Source organism: Varanus komodoensis, unplaced genomic scaffold (genome assembly GCF_004798865.1).
Source record: "Varanus komodoensis strain SLA01 unplaced genomic scaffold, ASM479886v1 scaffold57, whole genome shotgun sequence".
NCBI classification, from domain to species: domain Eukaryota; kingdom Metazoa; phylum Chordata; class Lepidosauria; order Squamata; family Varanidae; genus Varanus; species Varanus komodoensis.
This window is the reverse complement of record NW_025336182.1, coordinates 1,990,889-2,008,896: the sequence shown is the minus strand read 5'-3', so window position 1 is coordinate 2,008,896 and position 18,008 is coordinate 1,990,889. Positions and strand designations below refer to the sequence as shown.

The 18,008-nt window shown below is 58.4% G+C and overlaps 1 protein-coding gene across 1 annotated transcript; it reads left to right on the top strand.

The window, feature by feature from the left end:
* Nucleotides 1-14,080: 14,080 nt before the first annotated feature.
* LOC123032992 (ras-related and estrogen-regulated growth inhibitor-like protein) lies at nt 14,081-17,137 on the top strand. The gene is made up of 4 exons (XM_044449276.1): nt 14,081-14,195; nt 14,766-14,819; nt 14,906-14,982; nt 16,677-17,137. The coding sequence occupies exons 1-4, from the start codon at nt 14,081-14,083 to the stop codon at nt 17,097-17,099; spliced, it is 669 nt and encodes a 222-aa protein (XP_044305211.1). The 3' UTR covers nt 17,100-17,137.
* The last annotated feature ends 871 nt before the right edge of the window (nt 17,138-18,008 follow it).

Here is an 18,008-nt window from a genome sequence, read left to right as displayed (position 1 = left end):
GGTTGTCATTGCGAGAGGAGGAGGACCTTGCAAGCAACCCGGGGTCCCTTGCAAGAGGAAGAAAGCTGCACCATGAACGCATCATCATCATCTTCACACCCACACATTCAAGGAGACTGGTCAGGGCTTCTAGGCAGAGAGGAGCCTCTCTCATGTGAAAAGCTGAGCGCACTGCTGTACGGAACATCTTGATTTGAGACGGCCCTCTCCTTAGGACAGGGCATCTGTGCTATGAGCAGCTGTGTGGCAGACAGAAGCTCCACAGGTGAAGCTGTTCCCTTCACTCTGACTCCATGTCAAGAAAGGCTTCAGGTGCTAAGCTTTTGCCTGGAACACCTTTGGCAAAGGCTCAGCAGCTGAAAGAAAGGTTGGCAATCCTGAGTTTTTGAAGGCCATCCCTGATGCTGGCTCTGACATCTCTTCTGGAGCAAACATAGAAACAGAAACACTGAGTCAGAAGGAGCCTCCCTGGCCATCTAGTCTGACTCCCGGCTCCAGCCAGCTCCACTCACGACATGCCCACCATGCGCATGTCCAGCCTATCCTTGAACACCCACACCGATGGGGCCTCACCCACCTCCCGTGGAAGCCCCTTCCATCCCCTCGGGGTCGAACTGTCAGGAAGTGCTTCCTGGCATCCAAATGGAACCTGGGTTCCCTGAGCTTGGCTCTGTTGGAGCGCGTCCTGCCTTCTTCTGCAGGGGAGAACAGGTCTCTACCCACCTCCGTGTGACACCCCCTCAAATGTTGGGCCCCACCCACCTGGCAGGATTGGTGTGGCAGGAGGCTATCAGTTGTGTATTGGGGTCAGCACAATAGGAGGCTTGTCAGCCGCCCCAGGCATATACAGAGTGTTCTTCAAAGGATAGGCTAGCTGCAAGTCGCTCCGCTTTTGTATCAAAATATGGACTAACCGCAAAACCGTCTTGCCTCTGTATCATGCCAGCTCGCTTGCGTAGGCTGTCAAAAACAATTCTCCCTTTGTTTGTAACAAGGTATAAATACTCCGTTGTCCCTCTAAAGGGTGCGGCACCCATCCTGTCCTTGTGGGAGAGTGTCATCCCTATAGGAAATAAAAAAACCTTCTCTTAAAAATACCAACTGGTCTCTCATCTGTAAAACTGTGGGATACAACATCAAGTACCTGCATGTCGCCAACATATCCCCTCTGAGTCTCCTCTTCTCCAGGCTGAAGAGACCCAGTTCCCTCAGTCTCGCCTCATACGGCCTCCCCTGCAAACCAGCCACCAACCTTGTGGCCCTACGCTGCACTGACTCCAACCTGGCTATATCCTTCCTGTAATGAGGGGCCCAGAACTGAGCACAATACTCCAGTTGCGGGCGCACCAGAGTCGCATAGAGTGGTAGTAATACCTCTCCTGATCTAGAAGCCACACTTCCGGCTATGCAACCAAGGGTGGCGTTCGCCCTCTTGACCACCGCGTCACAGGGCTGGCTCACGTTCAGCCTGCGGCCGACCAGCCCCCCGAGGCCCCTTTCGCAAGTGCTTCTAGGCGCCTCAGAGTCCCCGGCCTGCCACTTTTTGCCTCTCGACGCAGGGGCAAACGGGGTGCGGCAGCTCTGCTTGCGGACGAGGCGCACGCTCCGGCAGTCCGCCCTCCGAGGCTCGGGCTCCATCCAGCCGCCAGGCGCCAGGCCTGCCCCCAGCGCTCTTCCCGGGTCACCGTCACAGCAAGGGAGCGACCGTCCAGGCCTTGCACCTTGAGACCAAGGACTGCGGACCGAGCACTGCTTCCCCGCTTCCCTCCCAAACCCTTTTCCTTTTGTGCCCTGTCTTTTCAAAGCTAAACCTGAGGGCAGGGGCTGCTTTAATCTTCGCAAGCCATTCTTGGGGCCTTCATGGCTGAAGGGTGGGGAAAGAGCCTGCTAAATAAGAAAGCTAATTGATCCCTCGTGCAAACCACACGGTCGCTGCCAATCAGCCCCTTCCACGGGACACTGGAGTGTGGCTGGGCCAACTTAACATCTTGTCTCTGGATTCTGCAGCGGGCCTTCTTTTTATGAGACATGCAGGCACTCTTGGCTCTTGGACTTGCGTTTCACTTTTTGCACGGAGGGGATTTGCGTTAATTTGCACAAGTGCCCATACGCACTTGCGCAAATCCTCCAGTGCCAGCGAACAGCACAAAATCCAGGTGGGAAGAGATTGCATCCATCACTGGCTGATAGAACGAAAGGTCTGACGGTCTGCAAGCTCGGAAAGGATGGATTCAACCACAGGTGCACGTCGCCACAGTCTGCAAACCTAGAAGAAAAACTATTTTATGCGTGGCAAACCTGTGAACTCCATTTCAGGAGGAAACAGAGAGAAATGCCACTGCTGCCTGGCTCAGAAGCAGCAGGTAGCCACGCCTCAGTGAAGCTGAGCAAGGTGGTGCTAGGTAGGGGGAACACCTGGGGCTCAGGGCCCCAGAGCAGAATTGCACCTGCCTATGTCAATTCCACAGGTGTGTCCAGCAGTCTCCTAAGGATCCCGCTGCCTGTAGAAAGGGAAGAGGGAACCATTTGACTTCAGGCAGAAAGCGGCTGTGGGAGGGGAAACCCCCAAGCAAAGGAAGGAGGAATGCGGTTTGCAGGCACAGCCCTTTCTTTCTTCTTGCTCGCTTCTTTCTTCTCCGAGAGGCACAGGCGTGAGTTGACCTTGGAGCGCTTCCAATAGCACACCTTCTTCTGCAGGCTCTGCTCAGACCGCAGGCACGGTCCTGTGAGAGGCTGGGCATGGGTCCTGCCCCCCCCCCCAGCCCACCAACCACACCTGACCTCTTGCAGGCCTTTGCTCTGCAGTCCAGAGGGAGGGGGTTGAAGGGCCAAGGGGCTGGCAATTGCGGCGGGGGGGGGCAGGGCGGGAATACAAGGAGGAGAGTCCGGATCCCAGCACCCTGGCGGTGACCCCCACTTAAAAGAATTCAGGAGGCACCTGCCAGCCGTGGTGATTTTAATGCTGATTCAGGAGCCGGTTTGTCATTTTATTATATTTATTAGATTTACCTCCTGCCCCTTTTCCTTCCAAGGAACTCAGGGCAGCTTACATAATTCTCCTCCGCTCAATCTTATCTTCAGAGCAACAGCCCTGTGAGGGAGGTCGGGCTGAGAGTCTGTGACTGGCCCACAGTCACCCAGTTGGCTCCACAGCTGAGTGGACCAGAACCCGGGTCGCCGGGGTCCCAGTCCCACGCTCTGAACTGCGACGCTGCACTGGCTTAACCCCCCCCCCCCGCCCTGCCCTGTTTGTCTGTCTGCCTGCTTGCAATGATGCCATTGCGTTGGGTTTCACTGGTTCTAAAGTTTGTATGAATGTTTAGATACACATGTGAGCAATTATTATTTGAATGCATCCAGCCTGTATTTTAATGCACTGAAATGCACTGGGAACGGCTTAGAGATATTTTGGGAAAGGGTCAGCAGTATATAAATCTATGAAGTAAATAAACAAAATAAAAAAGACACGTTTGCAACACCCGTCCCCAACCTGGTGCTCTTCAGACGAGTCAGACTCTGGACAGAGAGGTTGGAACCCCAGGGGTGGCTGTAGCCCTGGCTAGACATGGATTCGAAAGGTCGATCAAAAATCAAATGTAAACGGATGGGCAGCCTGGGTGGGCTTTCCTTTCGTTCCAGGAGAGCAACTGGTTCCGGATTCTGTGGCTGCCTGATCCTAAAGATGGTCCAGATCAGAAGTCGGAAGCACCGTTTCATCTGGTTTTCTTTCCACGCTGGCAGGAGAAGTGGTCCCGAAAGGACATTCCCAAATTGCCGTTTCGCGATGAAGAGGAGGTCGGGACCAGGCAGTCAGACCCAGCTGGTGTGTGGGCTGGACCCAGAGGGTCCAAGGGGGGGCAGCTAGGATTACCGCATGAGCCACCCTACCGCCCCCCCCACTCAACCTGGCCAAGGGTCCCATTTTCTTTCTTCCCTCCAGGATGGCAAAGGATCAGGGCTGGCTAGCTTTTGAGCAGGGGTGAAGACCCTGTTCTGGCTGGATGATAGCCTAGCCAATGATCGGGGATGATGGGATTTGCAGCTAGAAGACCGCAGGGCCACCACCCTGTACACAGTTGCGTTTCTTGCTAGGCTCTGCCCCAAAGAAACGGGCTCGACTGCCAGTCCTTCATGGGGCTCCTCCCCGCAGCTTCAGGCCCCGCCCCTTGCCAGGTACCGGCATAGCCCAGGTAAGCCCAGGTGTGGCTCAGCGTAAGGCCCGTGTGGGGCCGTAAGTGGCCCCACTGTGGTGCAAGGGTTCCCCTAATCACGTCTGCAGGAACTGAAATCCAGGCCACAAAGGGGAAAGGATGAGCCACTTCCCCGCCAGTCCGAAAACAGCACCGGGGGTGGTTCTCCAGCCGGGGTGAATCAGCGGCGCCCTGCGTGAGGCAGGAACTGGCAGAGATGCCCACATCCTCCCCGGCTGGTCCTGAGCAGGGCTGCCCCAGAGAGCCAGGAGGCACGTGAACCTCTGAAGTATTTGGAACCCGTGGCGGGGGGGGGGGGGCATCGCATTTCAGCGCTCCTTGCGCCGGCCTGGTTTTGCCTCACTTCTCTTTGACATCGGTTTATAGCTTTGTGTGACTTACCAAGTTCTTGTCCTTCTTCAGCCGTCGTCGTCGCTCCTTTGTAGTTCTGTCCCACTTCTCTTCCTCTTGCAAGAATCCCAGGAGGGCTAACATAATTCTCCTCTACTTGGTTTTCATCCTCACAACAGCAGCCCTGTGAGGTAGGCTGGGCTGACCGTGGGCCTGGATCTCCTGAGTCCCAGACCCACAGTCTTACCCAGCGCACCGTGCGGGCTCTCCAGGGCGAAAAGCACGGCCCTTCCTGTAATGTGGACCAAGCCCCGGAGAAGAGCGAGAGTCCATCCTGGCTATTTCAGGTGTGCCTTTGGGACGGGGGCCAGCAGGGAGTTGCAGGCCCTTTTCCCATCTAAACATGCACAGGAGTGTCAAAACACATTTTCAGTGCCCGCAGAACGGCTGCCGCTGCCCAACGCTTGCATTCGACTTCGAAAGAGGAGACTGTGAGAGGCTAAGCTTGGAGGTTGCTCAGTCCCACAATAATAGACGCCTCCATAGCCAAGGCAGCGTGAAATCTAGGAAAGCAGCGCAATGAGCTAGGAGCCGCACGAGCGGATTGTTTCCCACCTCCCATCTGAGGGGATTTCATGGCATGTGGGGGCTTGGAGTCTGCGGCGTTTGATGGACCCAGTTCGCACTGGAATTGTTCTACTTATTGAAAATGTATATTGGAGGAATTTGTTTATGGCAGTTTTTAAAATGTCGTCTTGCTGCATTGTGTTTTGCAAACTATTGTTAATATATTTGTGTCCATTTCAGTGAACAGCACAATTATGACTACTGAAGAATTGCAGGACTTCTACCGTCAACAGTGAAGAACTGGAATTGTGAAAGATTCTGCATCTCTCAGCTCAGACATCAGCTCAAAGGGAGACCACAGCAAAGAGCAGGCGAAGACTCGCAAGGGCAGCAGTGAAGGAACTGGAGCAGATTGTCCAGGGCGTGGTTGTCTCCATGGAGGCCAAGGCCAAGGACACCCACCCTCTTGTCCTCCCAGTCACTCTGCGCTCGAAGCACGGCACTGTAGGAGAGCTTTGCGAACGCCCCGGACCCACAGAAAGAGGAGCGAGCGGACCCTGGATCAAAGCAACCCAGAGCTTTCCCTCGAAGCAAAAACGGTGAAACGGAGGCTGTCCTGTTTCAGGTACATCCTGAAAGGGCAGGACTCCCTGCAGAAAACGGCCACGCCTGGGGGAAAGTGGAAGGAAGGAGAAGAGGAGGAAGACCAGAGATGAACCAGACCGACTCCCCAAGGGCAGCTGCAGCCTTGCGTTGGGGGACTCCCCTGCGTGGGGTCACCCTAAGTTGGAGGTGGATTGTGGGCACAGAGGCCGGCCTGCTTCACAGGGTTGTTCTTGTGGGAATAAGATTGAGAGCAGCACCAGGAGGAGGATGTAAGCTGCTTTGAGTTCTTTAAAAAAGAAAAGTGGTGAGATATAAATCTAATAAATAAGTACGTGGATCTTCAGACCTCAGCTGGAGTCCTGTGTCCACTTCTGGGCACCAAGATTTAAGAAAGATGCAGGAAAATTAGAAAGGGTCAGTGGAGGGCAACCAAAATGACCCAGGGTTTGGAAGCACTGCCCTGTGAGGAGAGACCGAGAGAACTGGGCATGCTCAGCCTTGAGAAGAGAAGGCTGAGGGGGACATGATATCCCTCTATAAGCACCTCAAAGGCTGCCACAAAGAGGAAGGTCAAGATCTCTTCTTGCTGAAACCAGAGTGCAGGACACGGAATAAGTTCAAGTTGCAACAACCCAGGTTCAGGCTGGACATCAGGAAAAGCTCCCTCACGGTCAGGGCAATACGCCAGTGGAACCAGCTGCCCGGAGAGGTGGGGCTCTCCACACTGGAGGCATTCAGAAAGAACCTGGGCAGCCCTCTGTGGAATGGGGTGACTTGGTGACCTGCACCAGCAGGGGGTGGACACTTGACCTCCTGGCCCCTTCCAGCTCCTCTGTTCTGTGATTCACGGACCATTCCGGTCCAAGCCGCCCTGCCAGACCTCTTGCATTGCACTGCAGAAGAGCATGCTCTGGCTTCTTGGAAGCTCAGCTCCCACAGCTCCTGCGAGCGCTGCAGCTCGGCTCGGAGAGCCCCAGGAAGCCAGGCGTGGCAGAGGTGCTGGTGCAGCATCTTGCCAGGAAGCCTGGCCCCATAACCCCACGGGGAGCAGGGCTATTTCAAGGGCTGCTTATGGGAACTCCAAGGCGCTTCCTTTTCCCCAGTCGTGAGCTCTGCCAACTCTGCAAAACCGGATTTCCATTTCAGCACTTTTATGTCTGAGTGGGGCAACGGGCCCGACGCACAGCCCCTGACTTCCCCTCCACGCGGCAGCCGCGGGCACGAGCGGTCAGGCAGGTGCATGGGGGCCGCGGCTTCCCTCCTGGCAGCCCCGCAGCCCCGGGAGGCCCCTCATGGGGCTGGCGAAAGAAGCGGCGGGCTGACTTGGCCCAGTCCGGGCCCCAAACCAGTGGGGATGGAGCGGCTGTGGGTGGATGCGAGCCCCACGGAGGCGATGTGGGAGCTGCATACGCAGGTGCTGAGTGGGCAGCGTGGGAGTGCAGGCACTCATCCTGACCGTGCACAGAGCGACGGCTCCCGGGAGAGACCTCAGGGACCGGGCACTTGTGTCGATCCACCTCCAGGAACTGGATCTTGCAGTGATCCCCCCCATGAGGACCCGAGGAGTCCCCCTGGTCTCTCCTGGATCAAGCCGCCCCAGCAGGGGCAGCGTGGCTCTGCCCGGAGGCTGCCTTTCCCCAGCCGCTAGAGAAGGGCCACTGAGCCTGCGGGCACAGCACCTTCGGAGCAGGTCTGCCTCCCTGCGGCTGAAGAGGTGCGGGGGCGGAGTGCCTGCGAGCCCCCGCTGGGCCCCCGCGCCCGTGACGCAGCCTGTGGCTCCCGCGGCGCTTGTGTTAGCAAGGGGACAAGGCTCTGTGGCTCCTACTCCCCGGCCCCGGGGTCAAACCAGCAGGCAAGAAAGTAAAAGAACACAGGAACCGTTCTGCTGGATCAGGACACAGATCCACTCGTCCAGCTTCCTGGACTCAGCCGGATAGATGCACGTCTGAATGCAGAAGACGTTGGCCTCCTTTGGTTTGCTCTCAGCACTGGCGATCCTCTTGCTGGCTACACAGAGAGCCTGCTTTTCGGGGTCTTGGTTAACCACAATAGCTGCACTTCAGGGTGCTTTCTCTTTCCCAGAAAAAGGCTGTTTCTAGATGAGTCACTTGATGTTCCTTGCAGAAGTGGGCACTTGAGCGACTGCCCTGCCACTGGCTGGCATGGAGAGAGCAGCAAGGGACTCCGGATGACACGGAGGAACCGATTTGCACATCTGCAACAATGATCGGACGTGCTAATTTCTGGTCAGATATTCCTCAGGGGGTTGCAAAATGCGATTGTAAGTCACAAGACCCCTTGCGCAATTTGCCCTCTGCTGCTTTGGTCTCGGCCCTGGCATTCGCTCAACTCTGGCACGCCGTGTCTGCTGTGCTCCATTTCCTTCCTCATCCGATGGACTTGCCACATCTTGGCAAGACTGCAAGTGGCACAACAAGCTGGCCACCAACGGCCCTGCCGGGTTGCCGGCTGCAGGCCCCGCAGCGCCAGGCAGACTGCTCCGGACATTCACCAGGTGCAGCTCCGTCCGGGGCATCGCCGGTCATTGCAGGACTCTGCTGTCTGGCCTGGCAAGCGGTTATTCCGAGAGCTTTCCTGCAGCGACCAGAAGGGCCCTGTTCTTGCAATTCCGCGGCATCCACATGCCGCCTTTAATGACAGCGTGTGGGGAAGGTCGGATTCAGCTGGAAATCAGCCACAAGACGCCTGAGATCCGTTATCTCCTGGCTTCTATGTGCCCAGACAAGTCAGACCAGGCGGTGGGTGGGGCTGGAAGGCCTTCTGCTTCGTGCGCTCCCCTGGCACGAGAGCGGCACCTTTCCCCAGCCTGAAGCCCGCATTCTCAGGGAGAAAAGGTGCTCGGCACCACGGCCCGGGAGGCGTTTTTCTGCCGCCCCGTCCGCAGGGAGAGCCCCCCAGTGCCCGCCTCGCCGGCTTTCTGCGGCTGCCGCTCCTGCGACTTAACGGCGCGGGAGCCCCTTCGCCCACATGCGAAGCGAGGGACAAGCCTCGTGGCTGCCGCGAGCCCCCGAACACCTGGGAAGAGGCAGCTGCTCTGGGCATGCGAGGCCACAGCCGCCCTTCCACCTGTCTTTCCTCTCGTCCTCTGCCGAGGGCGACCTGCCGAGACCCCGGGTGCGCATCACCAGAGCAGGGGACGAAAGCGGGCCGTGGCCGGCGCAAAAGGTGCGCTGTTGAGCACCTCTCGGTGTGCATTTGGTGAGGCAGCCGGGGCCGGGACACGGGGAGCCTCCCCCTGTAGCCAGTCCCCGCTGAGGGACAGCCTCGAGCTGATTGTCCTTCTTCTGAGGATTCTTCACCTTGAACGTTCAACCAGAGAGTGGCCTTCAAAGTAGGGGGCAGTCCTCCAAGCAGAGGGCCGTAGAAGAATCATGGGCACCTTGCTTTCTTACTGCAGAGGAATGGCAGTGGGAAGAAGCCACAAGAGCCAGTGCGGTGTAGTGGTTAGAGCACGGGGCCGGGACTCAGGCGATCCGGGTTCGAGTCCCCACTGGGCCATGGAGCCAACTGGGTGACTTCGGGCCAGTCACAGACTCCCGGCCCAACCCACCTCACAGGGTTGTTGTTGTGGGGACGAGATGGAGGAGGAGAATGATGTCAGCTGCCTTGAGCCCTTGGTAGGAAAAAGGCAGGCTAGAAATCGAAAAATAAATAAATAAGAAGACACAGATGTTGCGGATCAGCTGCAGATTTCGAAACCTTCCAGATCGCCACTGACGTGGGCTGTCGGCTTTGGAGGAAGGCTGTCCTGAGCCTTGCAGGGCTGGAAGGAGACCAGGGCCGTGCTGGCTGGGACGGAGGAGAGTTGGAGCCCCACGCATCTGGGAGGCATCAGCTGCGGAAGGGATGCTCCTTCAGCCCCACTCGGGTCCGGCCCGGGCTCCCCCGCGGCTGGCGCGCAGTCCCTGCAGGTGCTTGTGGGGGGAACACAGCCCTTGAGGAAACGGGCTGCGAGGCGCTGCACGGGGAGGCTTTTTCCTGCAGGACACACGGTGGCAGTCTGCAACCTCGTTCTCCTCGCAGGGCCTCTGCGAGTGCAGAAGAGGCTGCAGCGGCCTTGCCGAGGGGGACTCCCCGCCCGGCAGCACGGGGCACGGCCTCGGAGGGAGCAGGCTCTGGGTCGGGCGCTTCCGGGCGGGCCAGCGTCAGAAGAGGCGCGGCCGGATCAAGCCACAGTCCTGTTCACACGGCGGCCCAGCAGCTGCCCACAGCAAAGCCACAGGTGGGACGGGGGGGGCACAGCACCTTCCCGCCCACGTTCCCCTGCAGCTGGTGCACACAGGCACACCGCCTCTGATCCTGGAGGGGGTACACAGCCATGAGGACTGGTAGCCTTCACTAGCCATCACTTGAGTACCTTCCCTGCAGGAAGACAGGTTATCAGGTCAGCTCCTTTGACAGCCAGGTTTGACCAAAACAGGGGATTAATTAAAAACTACTATGTCTCTACAGGTTGCTTTTAGAGAGAAATTTAAAATTTCTGAAGATTTTGAAGCCATGGAACCAGGGGTATTCTGTTTTGTTCTTTTTTTTTCCCCGGGAAATTTTGGGGCAAGGAGATTTTTGGGGAAAATGGAAACACGAGCACACTTTGAAAATCTAAAGTCAGTTTGGGCACCATCCTGTGGTCTCCCAACACTGTCTCAAAGGCCGCTGGATTATTTGCCTTCTCTCTCTGCTCGCATCTCTCTCCCTCGCGCAAGGGTGTGCTTTCTGCAGTTTTCCTCCGCTGGGCGATATTTCCGTTTCCTGGGGGAACCGTTTTCCCCAAAGTTGCCTTGGCCTTGCTCGTGACCCGTGCAATATGGTCTTGGACTTGGTGAGCCTTTCTAACTTTGCGGTAGACAAGTTACCAGTCCTCTAACACCGTGGCTTTGGGTCGTCCCCAAGCAAGGGATGTAACCCTCTTGACTCCCCCTTTCAACTCCCTTTTAACCAGTTCCTTCATTTTATTTATTTATTTAAAACTTTTGTATGCCACCCCTTATGCAAGGCATCTCAGGGAGGCTTACAACCATTAAAATCAACACACAATAAAACAAACCATATCAATATTATAAATAACAAATAACCAGGAAATATAAATTAAATAAAAAGCGACTGTTGAACATTAAAATGCTAGTTTTTTAAATAACAATTAAATAAAAAGGTTTTGACCTGGCGCCGAAAAGAATATAAACTTGGCACCAGGCAGGGAGCACATTCCACAATCTAGGCGCCACCACAGAGAATGCCCTGTTCTGAGTAGCTGTCCTCTTTACCTCCTTCAGGGAGGGTTCCTGGAGCAGGGCCTCTCCCGCAGATCTTAAGGGGCGTGAGGGCGTATAAGGAAGGAGACGTTCCTTCAGGTATCCTGGTCCCAAGCTGTTCAGGGCTTTATAGGTCAAAACCAGCACCTTGAATTGGGCCCGGACTTCAACTGGAAGCCAGTGGAGCTGATAGAGGACTGGCATTATACGAGAAAAGGACCGGTCCCCGTTTGCAACCTGGCCACTCTCTTCTGTATCAGCTGAATTATCCGGACCGTCTTCAAGGGCAGCCCCACGCAGAGCGCATTGCAGTAGCCCAACAGGGAGGTTACCAGAGTGTGAATCTCTGTTGCCAGGCAGTGTTTGTCCAGGTAAGGATGCGGCTGATGGACCAGCCGAAGCTGTAGGAAAGCGCTCCTCGCCACCGTTGCCAACTGGGCCTCCAGGGACAGCTCCGGGTCAAGCTTAGATCTAAACATTTTTTGGACTTCTTTTGAAGTCCAATGCGACTTTGGCAGTTCTCCACTTCAGTATATAGTACATCTGATAATCCTTGGCCGCTGTTTCAAGGAGTTCAACAACGCTTTCCTCTTGTACTAGGTCCTGGTAGGGATATGAGGAATTGCTTAGGGTTGGATTCCCTAGGCTCTGCTCCCGGACTCGGGCCGCTTTGTCGTGGCCGGTGGCTGCATCTGGCATTTGCATGACACTCACCAGGAGCCAAACCCTGCCCAAGCGGCGTCCCTCTTTGATGTGCCACAAGGACAAGTAGCAGCCGCTGTTCCGTGAGCCGCTGGAGACGTCTTCTTGGCCTGGCGCGCTTTCCGAGACATGGGAGGAAACCTGCAGACTCTGCCGGGACAAGCCCACCGTGCATCCCCAGTCCTGGGCAGCCCAGTTCCACAAGGGTCCAATCCAGGCTTGCCCCTCGCTGCTTGGCTCCACGGCTGATGGTTCTGGGCAGCAGGCCTGCATGGGTTCCTTCCATGCAGGCACCAGGCCAGGGAACCCCCTTCCTTATGGGCACCGTCCTACCTTTCGGCTCATCAGCCCCTCACCCCGGCACCCCGTCTGTCTCACCCGCCCCGACCCTGCACTGTCCGGGGAGCTGAGGGAGGAGGGGCTGCTGCCAGAGCCCGCCCTCTGGTCCCGTCCCCAGGCCACCAGGAGCCAGACCCCGCCTGGTTGCGGGGAAAGGGTCCCTGCGCCCAGAGCTGCAGCCCTGGCATCCTGCCCTGTCTGAACCCGCTTTGCTTCTGGTGACGCGAGGCAGGACAGTGGAGCCAACGGGAATCTGCCAGCCCCACCAGGCCTCCCCTGCAGGTTGGCGTAATCCTGAGTGGGCGCTTACGCTGCCCCAAGTTCTCACCCGATGGCTAAAGCCATTTCCTGTAGGTACATGGCTCAACCCCAGGGCTCGCTGTTTCACACTCTCCTTGGGGGACCGAGGCTGCAGGAGGCATGGCTTCAGACCTCCTCGCGGAATGGGAGCTGCAGAGCTGGGCTTCCCCGGCAACCCCCCCCGCCCCCACAGCAAGGATCAATGCAAAGGAAGCTCCAGGTTTGGCCCTCGAGGGGGGAAGCGTTGCCACCCACCTCGCAGGGTCTTTTCTACAGTGGCTCCGAGTTCCAGAAAGCACTTTTCCAGGAGGACGTGGCTCTGTGAGCCTGGAGGGGTGGGGAGCCTCTTTCTGCCCAAGGGCCAAGTCTGGCTTTGGGGAAGGACTAGCTTGGGGGGCATTCCAGTACCGAGCAGCCAAGTCAAAGGGGGCAAGACCAAAATACAGCTGAAAACCCTTCCTACCAGTACGGAAGCACCGCGAGAACCACTTCAGCCTTTAAGGGAGGAGGAAAACTGCACCAAAGCTGCAAAGATATCCAAAGATCGGCACTCGTGGGGAGCGGTGGGCCCAGTGGAAGGGGGTGTGGCCACAGGAGGGTCCCCAGGGCCCAATCCGGCCCCTCCAGTGGTAGGCAGAGGCATTCCCTAAGGGCATGCGCACTGAAGAGCGAGGGCGCTTCCCCGCCTCTCCACGCGCGTGACCCGTGCTCGGCCCCGGCGGAGTCGCTGGGCGCCGACACGGGCATCTTCGCGGGGCCGCGCGCGCCAGTGGCTCTTCCCAGCACTGCCTTTTTCCCACGCCCGCTTTTTCCTGAACCGAATCTGCTCTGAAGCGGTTCAAACTGTTCGAAATGTTATCCGTGGAAATTTTGTGCGTTTCTTTTTCATGACCCGTGTTTGTGTGTTTGATGTGACTTGCTGTGAACTGCCCTGGGAACTCCCGTGTCTGGCCAGTACAACATCAAAAGAATAAATGATTGGGATTAAGGGAATGACGGGGTGGGGGGCGCACATCGATGGTCATGAATGGTGGCCGCTGGAATGGAGCCTCCATGGGCAAGCGCACAGCGTGGCGCCTCTGCGCCTCCTGCCTGGGGGTCCCACACCGCCCGGTCGCGCTTTTCAGCCCCCTTGGACTGTCGGGCGCGCGTGCTCCCCCCGGTCTATAGATGCAATCTGAGGGGTCGCCGTAGAGCGCAGGATGCCCGGACAGGAGGCCCTTGGACTGGCCCCACGGGACCCGACTCTTCGCTGAGACCCGAGCGATCCCGCGAACCTCGGGAACGCTTTTTGTTCAGAGGCAGTCCGGGAATGCCCTGAGGCTGCCGTGGCGCCCGCAGCACTTCCGCTCGCGAGAGAGCCGCAGCGCTTACTCCCGCGGAGGCGGGCTCAGGATGCGGGCAGCGCCTTCAAGGGGCGGGCGCCGGCGCCCCCCGGCCGGGCGCGCCCAGCTTCGGAGCCGCCAGCGGGGCAGGCGTGCGCCTGCCGCGGCTCCCTCTTGCAGCCAGTAGCCGCCTGGCTCGCGGCGCACGTGTGGACGCACGGCGGGTCGCGTGTCGGGGCAGAGGGAGCGACGCGCGGGCGCGCCCCGTCTGCTCCCGTCATTCGGCCCGCGGCGGCTCCTCCTCCGCGCTATAAAAGCGGGCAGGCGCGGGCGAGCCGGGCGAGCGCTCGGGAAGCGGCTGGTGGCGCGTCGCCCTCCTGCCTCGCCTCGCCTCGCCCGCCTCGCCCGCGGCCGCCCCGGCGGGTCTGCGATGCTGGTGCCGCTGCGGACGGCCTTGCAGCAGGCCGGGAAGATGTCCGAGGGCAGCCCGCCCAAGCTGGACGCCAACATCCTCGTCCTCGGAGCCGCGGACGTGGGCAAGTCCGGTGAGCGCCCCCCGCGCTCGGCCGCCCGCCCGCCCAGCCTGTGCCCCGGGCAGCCGCGGCCGCCGCCCCCTCGGGGGTCGCCGGCCCCGCTTCGTCGCGCTCACCCGGGGACGGCCAGCCCCCCCCCCCCGGCTTAACCCCCGCTGCGCTCCCAGCTTGGTGCGGGCGGCGGGAGGGAGGGGGCTTCCCAGCGCGGCATCCGGAGGCTGTCGGAGGAGCCGCTGCGCCGTCGTACGAGGCGTCAGGCGCAAGAGGGGGACGACCAGAGGCTTCGGCTCCGCGGTGCGAGGGATATTTTCAGGCTCTTCCCCGCAGCCTGCTCTGGCCCGGGACCCTGGGAGGAAGTGGGGGCCTTGCCCACTGGATCGGATCGGGGCCCCAGCCCTGCTTGCCTGCACGGGGGGGGGGGGGGCGCCGTTGCACAGCCAGTCCCTCCGAAGTGACTCGCATGTCACACGTCCGGCTCGGGGGTCGGTGGGGGCGACCCCTCCCTCGGCCACATGCGGGGCGAGCTGCCGTGCCGATCGGATCGGGGAGGCTCCTAACGTGCGCTTCCTCATTTCGTCCCAGCATTGATCGTTCGCTTTCTGACCCGGAGGTTTATTGGCGAATACGGGGATATTGGTAAGCACGATTTCTGGCATGACAGTATTTCCACTGCATTTCCTCTGCTGCCCCCTCCCTCCCTAACCATTTTGCCTCCTTTCCAGAATCAATTTACACCCACAAGGTGACGATGGCTGGCCTAGAGGCTTGCTTCAGCATCTGGGACTCCGTCTGCCCGCAGGTAAAACATTACCTTAGGATCTGGAAAGTGTCCCAAGGTTCGCACTCACATGACACATGAGCCCCCTGCTTCTGAGCAGGGCGAGAGGCTAAAGGAGGGTTTGGGCTAAATCAGGAAATCCAGGAGCGCAATGAGAGCCGCAGAAGAGCTGAGCTGGATCCGACCCTGGTGCATCCCACCCACCCTTCTGCCCCCTGCCCATGGGGGGGGTACAACAGCCCCTCTGCCCCCGTTTCCCGGCATCGTGGGCAGGCACACTGTCTCTGGTCCTGGTGGCAACAAATTGCCCCCTGGCTAGTAGCCACAGAGGGCGCTCTGCTCCTCCAACGCCTGCAATTCCATGGTGAAGCCAGCCAGATGGGTGGAGATCGTGGAGGTTCATGGACTAAGTGCTGCTAGATCGGGGCTCCCAGGAGACGCCCTTCCCCATTCCAGAGTGCCCTCCAGATGGATTGGACTGCAACCCCCATGCTGGCTGGAGTGATGGGAATTGCAGTCCAACCCATTTGGAGGGCGCAAAGTCAGGGGAATATGGGTTGGAGGGAGAGCATGGAGGCTCTGCTGGCTAACAGCCTCTTCTCCACGGGTTTGCCTGCGGCTCACGCCAACGGCCACAACCTGTGCCAGCAGGTTCCCTGAATCCGTGCTGCTCTTGCTGTGGCGCATCGTCACCTGCCTTTTCTGCACGGAATCTCCGTTTTATCCTCACAGCAGCCCTGTGAGGTAGGCTAGCTGGCCACAAGCGGGGGGGCTTCCTCACTGAGGGCCCCAGCCGTGAAGGAGCTCCCAGGGACGGCCTGATCTTGCCATCCTTTCGGCACGATGCCCAAGAACATTTGGTGCTCCGCGGGGGGTCTCCAGGTTGGACGTTTTCAGGAGCACTCCGTGCCACAAATTGTTTTTTCTCTTACACTGGTTTTATTTATTTATTTAGAATATGTATATGCCGTCCTGTCGCGAAGGCCTCAGGACGGCTTTTAAATTTGCATTTGTTTCATGCGCTGTTGTGAACTACCCAGAGAGTTTCAGCTATTGGGCAGTATAGCAATAAGCACAACAACACTGAAACACAGCAACATAGAAACAGAGCGAGCCAGAAGGGGCCTCTTGGGCCATCCAGTCTGACCCCCGGCTCCAGCTGGCTCCGCTCACGACATGCCCACCATGTGCATGTCCAGCCTATCCTTGAACACCCTCACCAGTGGGGCCTCAACGACCTCCCGTGGAAGCCCATTCCACACCCTCGGGGTCCTGACTGTCAGGAAGTGCTTCCTGGCATCCAAACGGAACCCGGGTTCCCTGAGCTTTGCTCCGTTGGAGCGCGTCCTGCCTTCCTCTGCAGGGGAGAACAGGTCTCTACCCACCTCCATGTGACACCCCCTCACATACCTGCATGTCGCCAACATACCCCCTCTGAGTCTCCTCTTCTCCAGGCTGAAGAGACCCAGTTCCCGCAGTCCCGCCTCATGCAGCTTCCCCTGCAAACCAGCCATCCCAGTGGCCCTTCGCTGCACCCCCATCCCTCCGTTTTCCTTCTTGTGAGGAACACAGGCAGCTGACACAGCTCCATTTTATCCTCACGACAACAACCTTGTGCAGTAGGTTAGGCTGAGACCCCGTGACTGAGGGGGCCGCAGGGACCGCCCTGTCACCTCTGTGGCATTAACACCGGATCCTCCCTTGCATCCTCACAGATGTCCAGCCCCCAGGGCGGCGGGCACCAGAAGCAGCTCCGCTGGGCCGACGGCTTCGTCATTGTCTACAGCATCTGCGACCGCGCCAGCTTCCAGTTTGCCCACCAGCAGCTCCTGCGGATCCAGCAGCTGAAGAGGCGGGGTGGGGCGGAAAAGCTGCCCGTTATCTTGGTCGGGAACAAGCGGGACTTGCAACACCGGCGAGCCGTCTCTAGCGAGGAAGGCCGGCTCCTGGCCCTGTCCACCAACGCGGGCTTTTTTGAGATCTCTGCCGCAGAGACTTATCACGGCGCCTTGGTGGTCTTCCACGAACTCCTGGACCTGGTACGGGACTCTCGGAGTTCCATCAAAAAGGCCTCTGTGGGCATCCGCGGGATTGTGCGCAGCATGTCGGCCGTCTTTGGGAGGAGGAGGACTGAATGAGGAGTGGGGAAAAGCTGGGAGGCGAGAGGGAAGCTATGGAAGAGTCACTTGATGACCGCCGTCGAGGTGGCTGCATGCTCATCCATCAGGAATGTCAGCAGAAACGGGGGAAGATGGCAGGTGGTGTGGTGGACGCTACGGACAGCGACAACTGTATTTCCCGTTTACTGCAGAAGGCAGTCACTGTGAGCAGGTGCAAAACCTCTCCCCCCCCGCAGCACCCTCTTGCCTCTCCGGAAATCTGCCAGCTTGCTTCCATCTTTTTGCAGCACAGCACTAGAGATCTGACTTTGAGTGTGAAGCAAGAGATGAAGGGGGTGCTTTGGAACACGTGCAGAGGGCCTGGAATATAGAGGGATGGGCCTGCCCCGGTGGTGGCACAAGTGGAGGCAGGCACCTCTCTGGGCGGCCGCAGATGGATGTGGGGAACGCGATCTTGCCGTTTTGGGAAGGAAGCGTTGTTGGGAAGGAAGCGTTGTCACGTTGTTGTGGAAGCTTTTGGGGCGCTGCAGGGGGTGGAGAACTGATTGGGCTGATTGGGAAGCGGAGAATAAGACTCCATGGATGGTGTGTCAGTGCGAGAGCAAGAATGGCACCAAACCTGGCAGCACACAATCGCGACCCACACACAGCACTTTCTCCTTAATTAAGTGCTCCAGGGGTAGTAACATGTTCTCGATTTTATGTACAGTGCCTGCTGAAAGCCACTGAGATGGTTTCTGATCTCAGCGCACACCGCATGATTCCACTTTTGAAAGCAGTGTGGAGAATGCCTAAATTACAGAGCTGGCAGATTTCCAGAAGTCTGTAAGATGTGTGGGACACAGGGAGTGGGGGGATGGCTTTTTATCACCTTGGTAAAGGAAGCTGAAATGTTTACCCACATCCACCCCTCTGAAATGTTTGCTA

Excerpts from the sequence above, each read along its gene's own strand:
- LOC123032992 (XM_044449276.1), top strand. The coding sequence starts at position 14,081 with ATGCTGGTGCCGCTGCGGACGGCCTTGCAGCAGGCCGGGAAGATGTCC. Across the intron at positions 14,196-14,765 it reads CGCGGACGTGGGCAAGTCCG|CATTGATCGTTCGCTTTCTG; the intron begins GTGAGCGCCCCC and ends ATTTCGTCCCAG. Across the intron at positions 14,820-14,905 it reads TGGCGAATACGGGGATATTG|AATCAATTTACACCCACAAG; the intron begins GTAAGCACGATT and ends CCTCCTTTCCAG.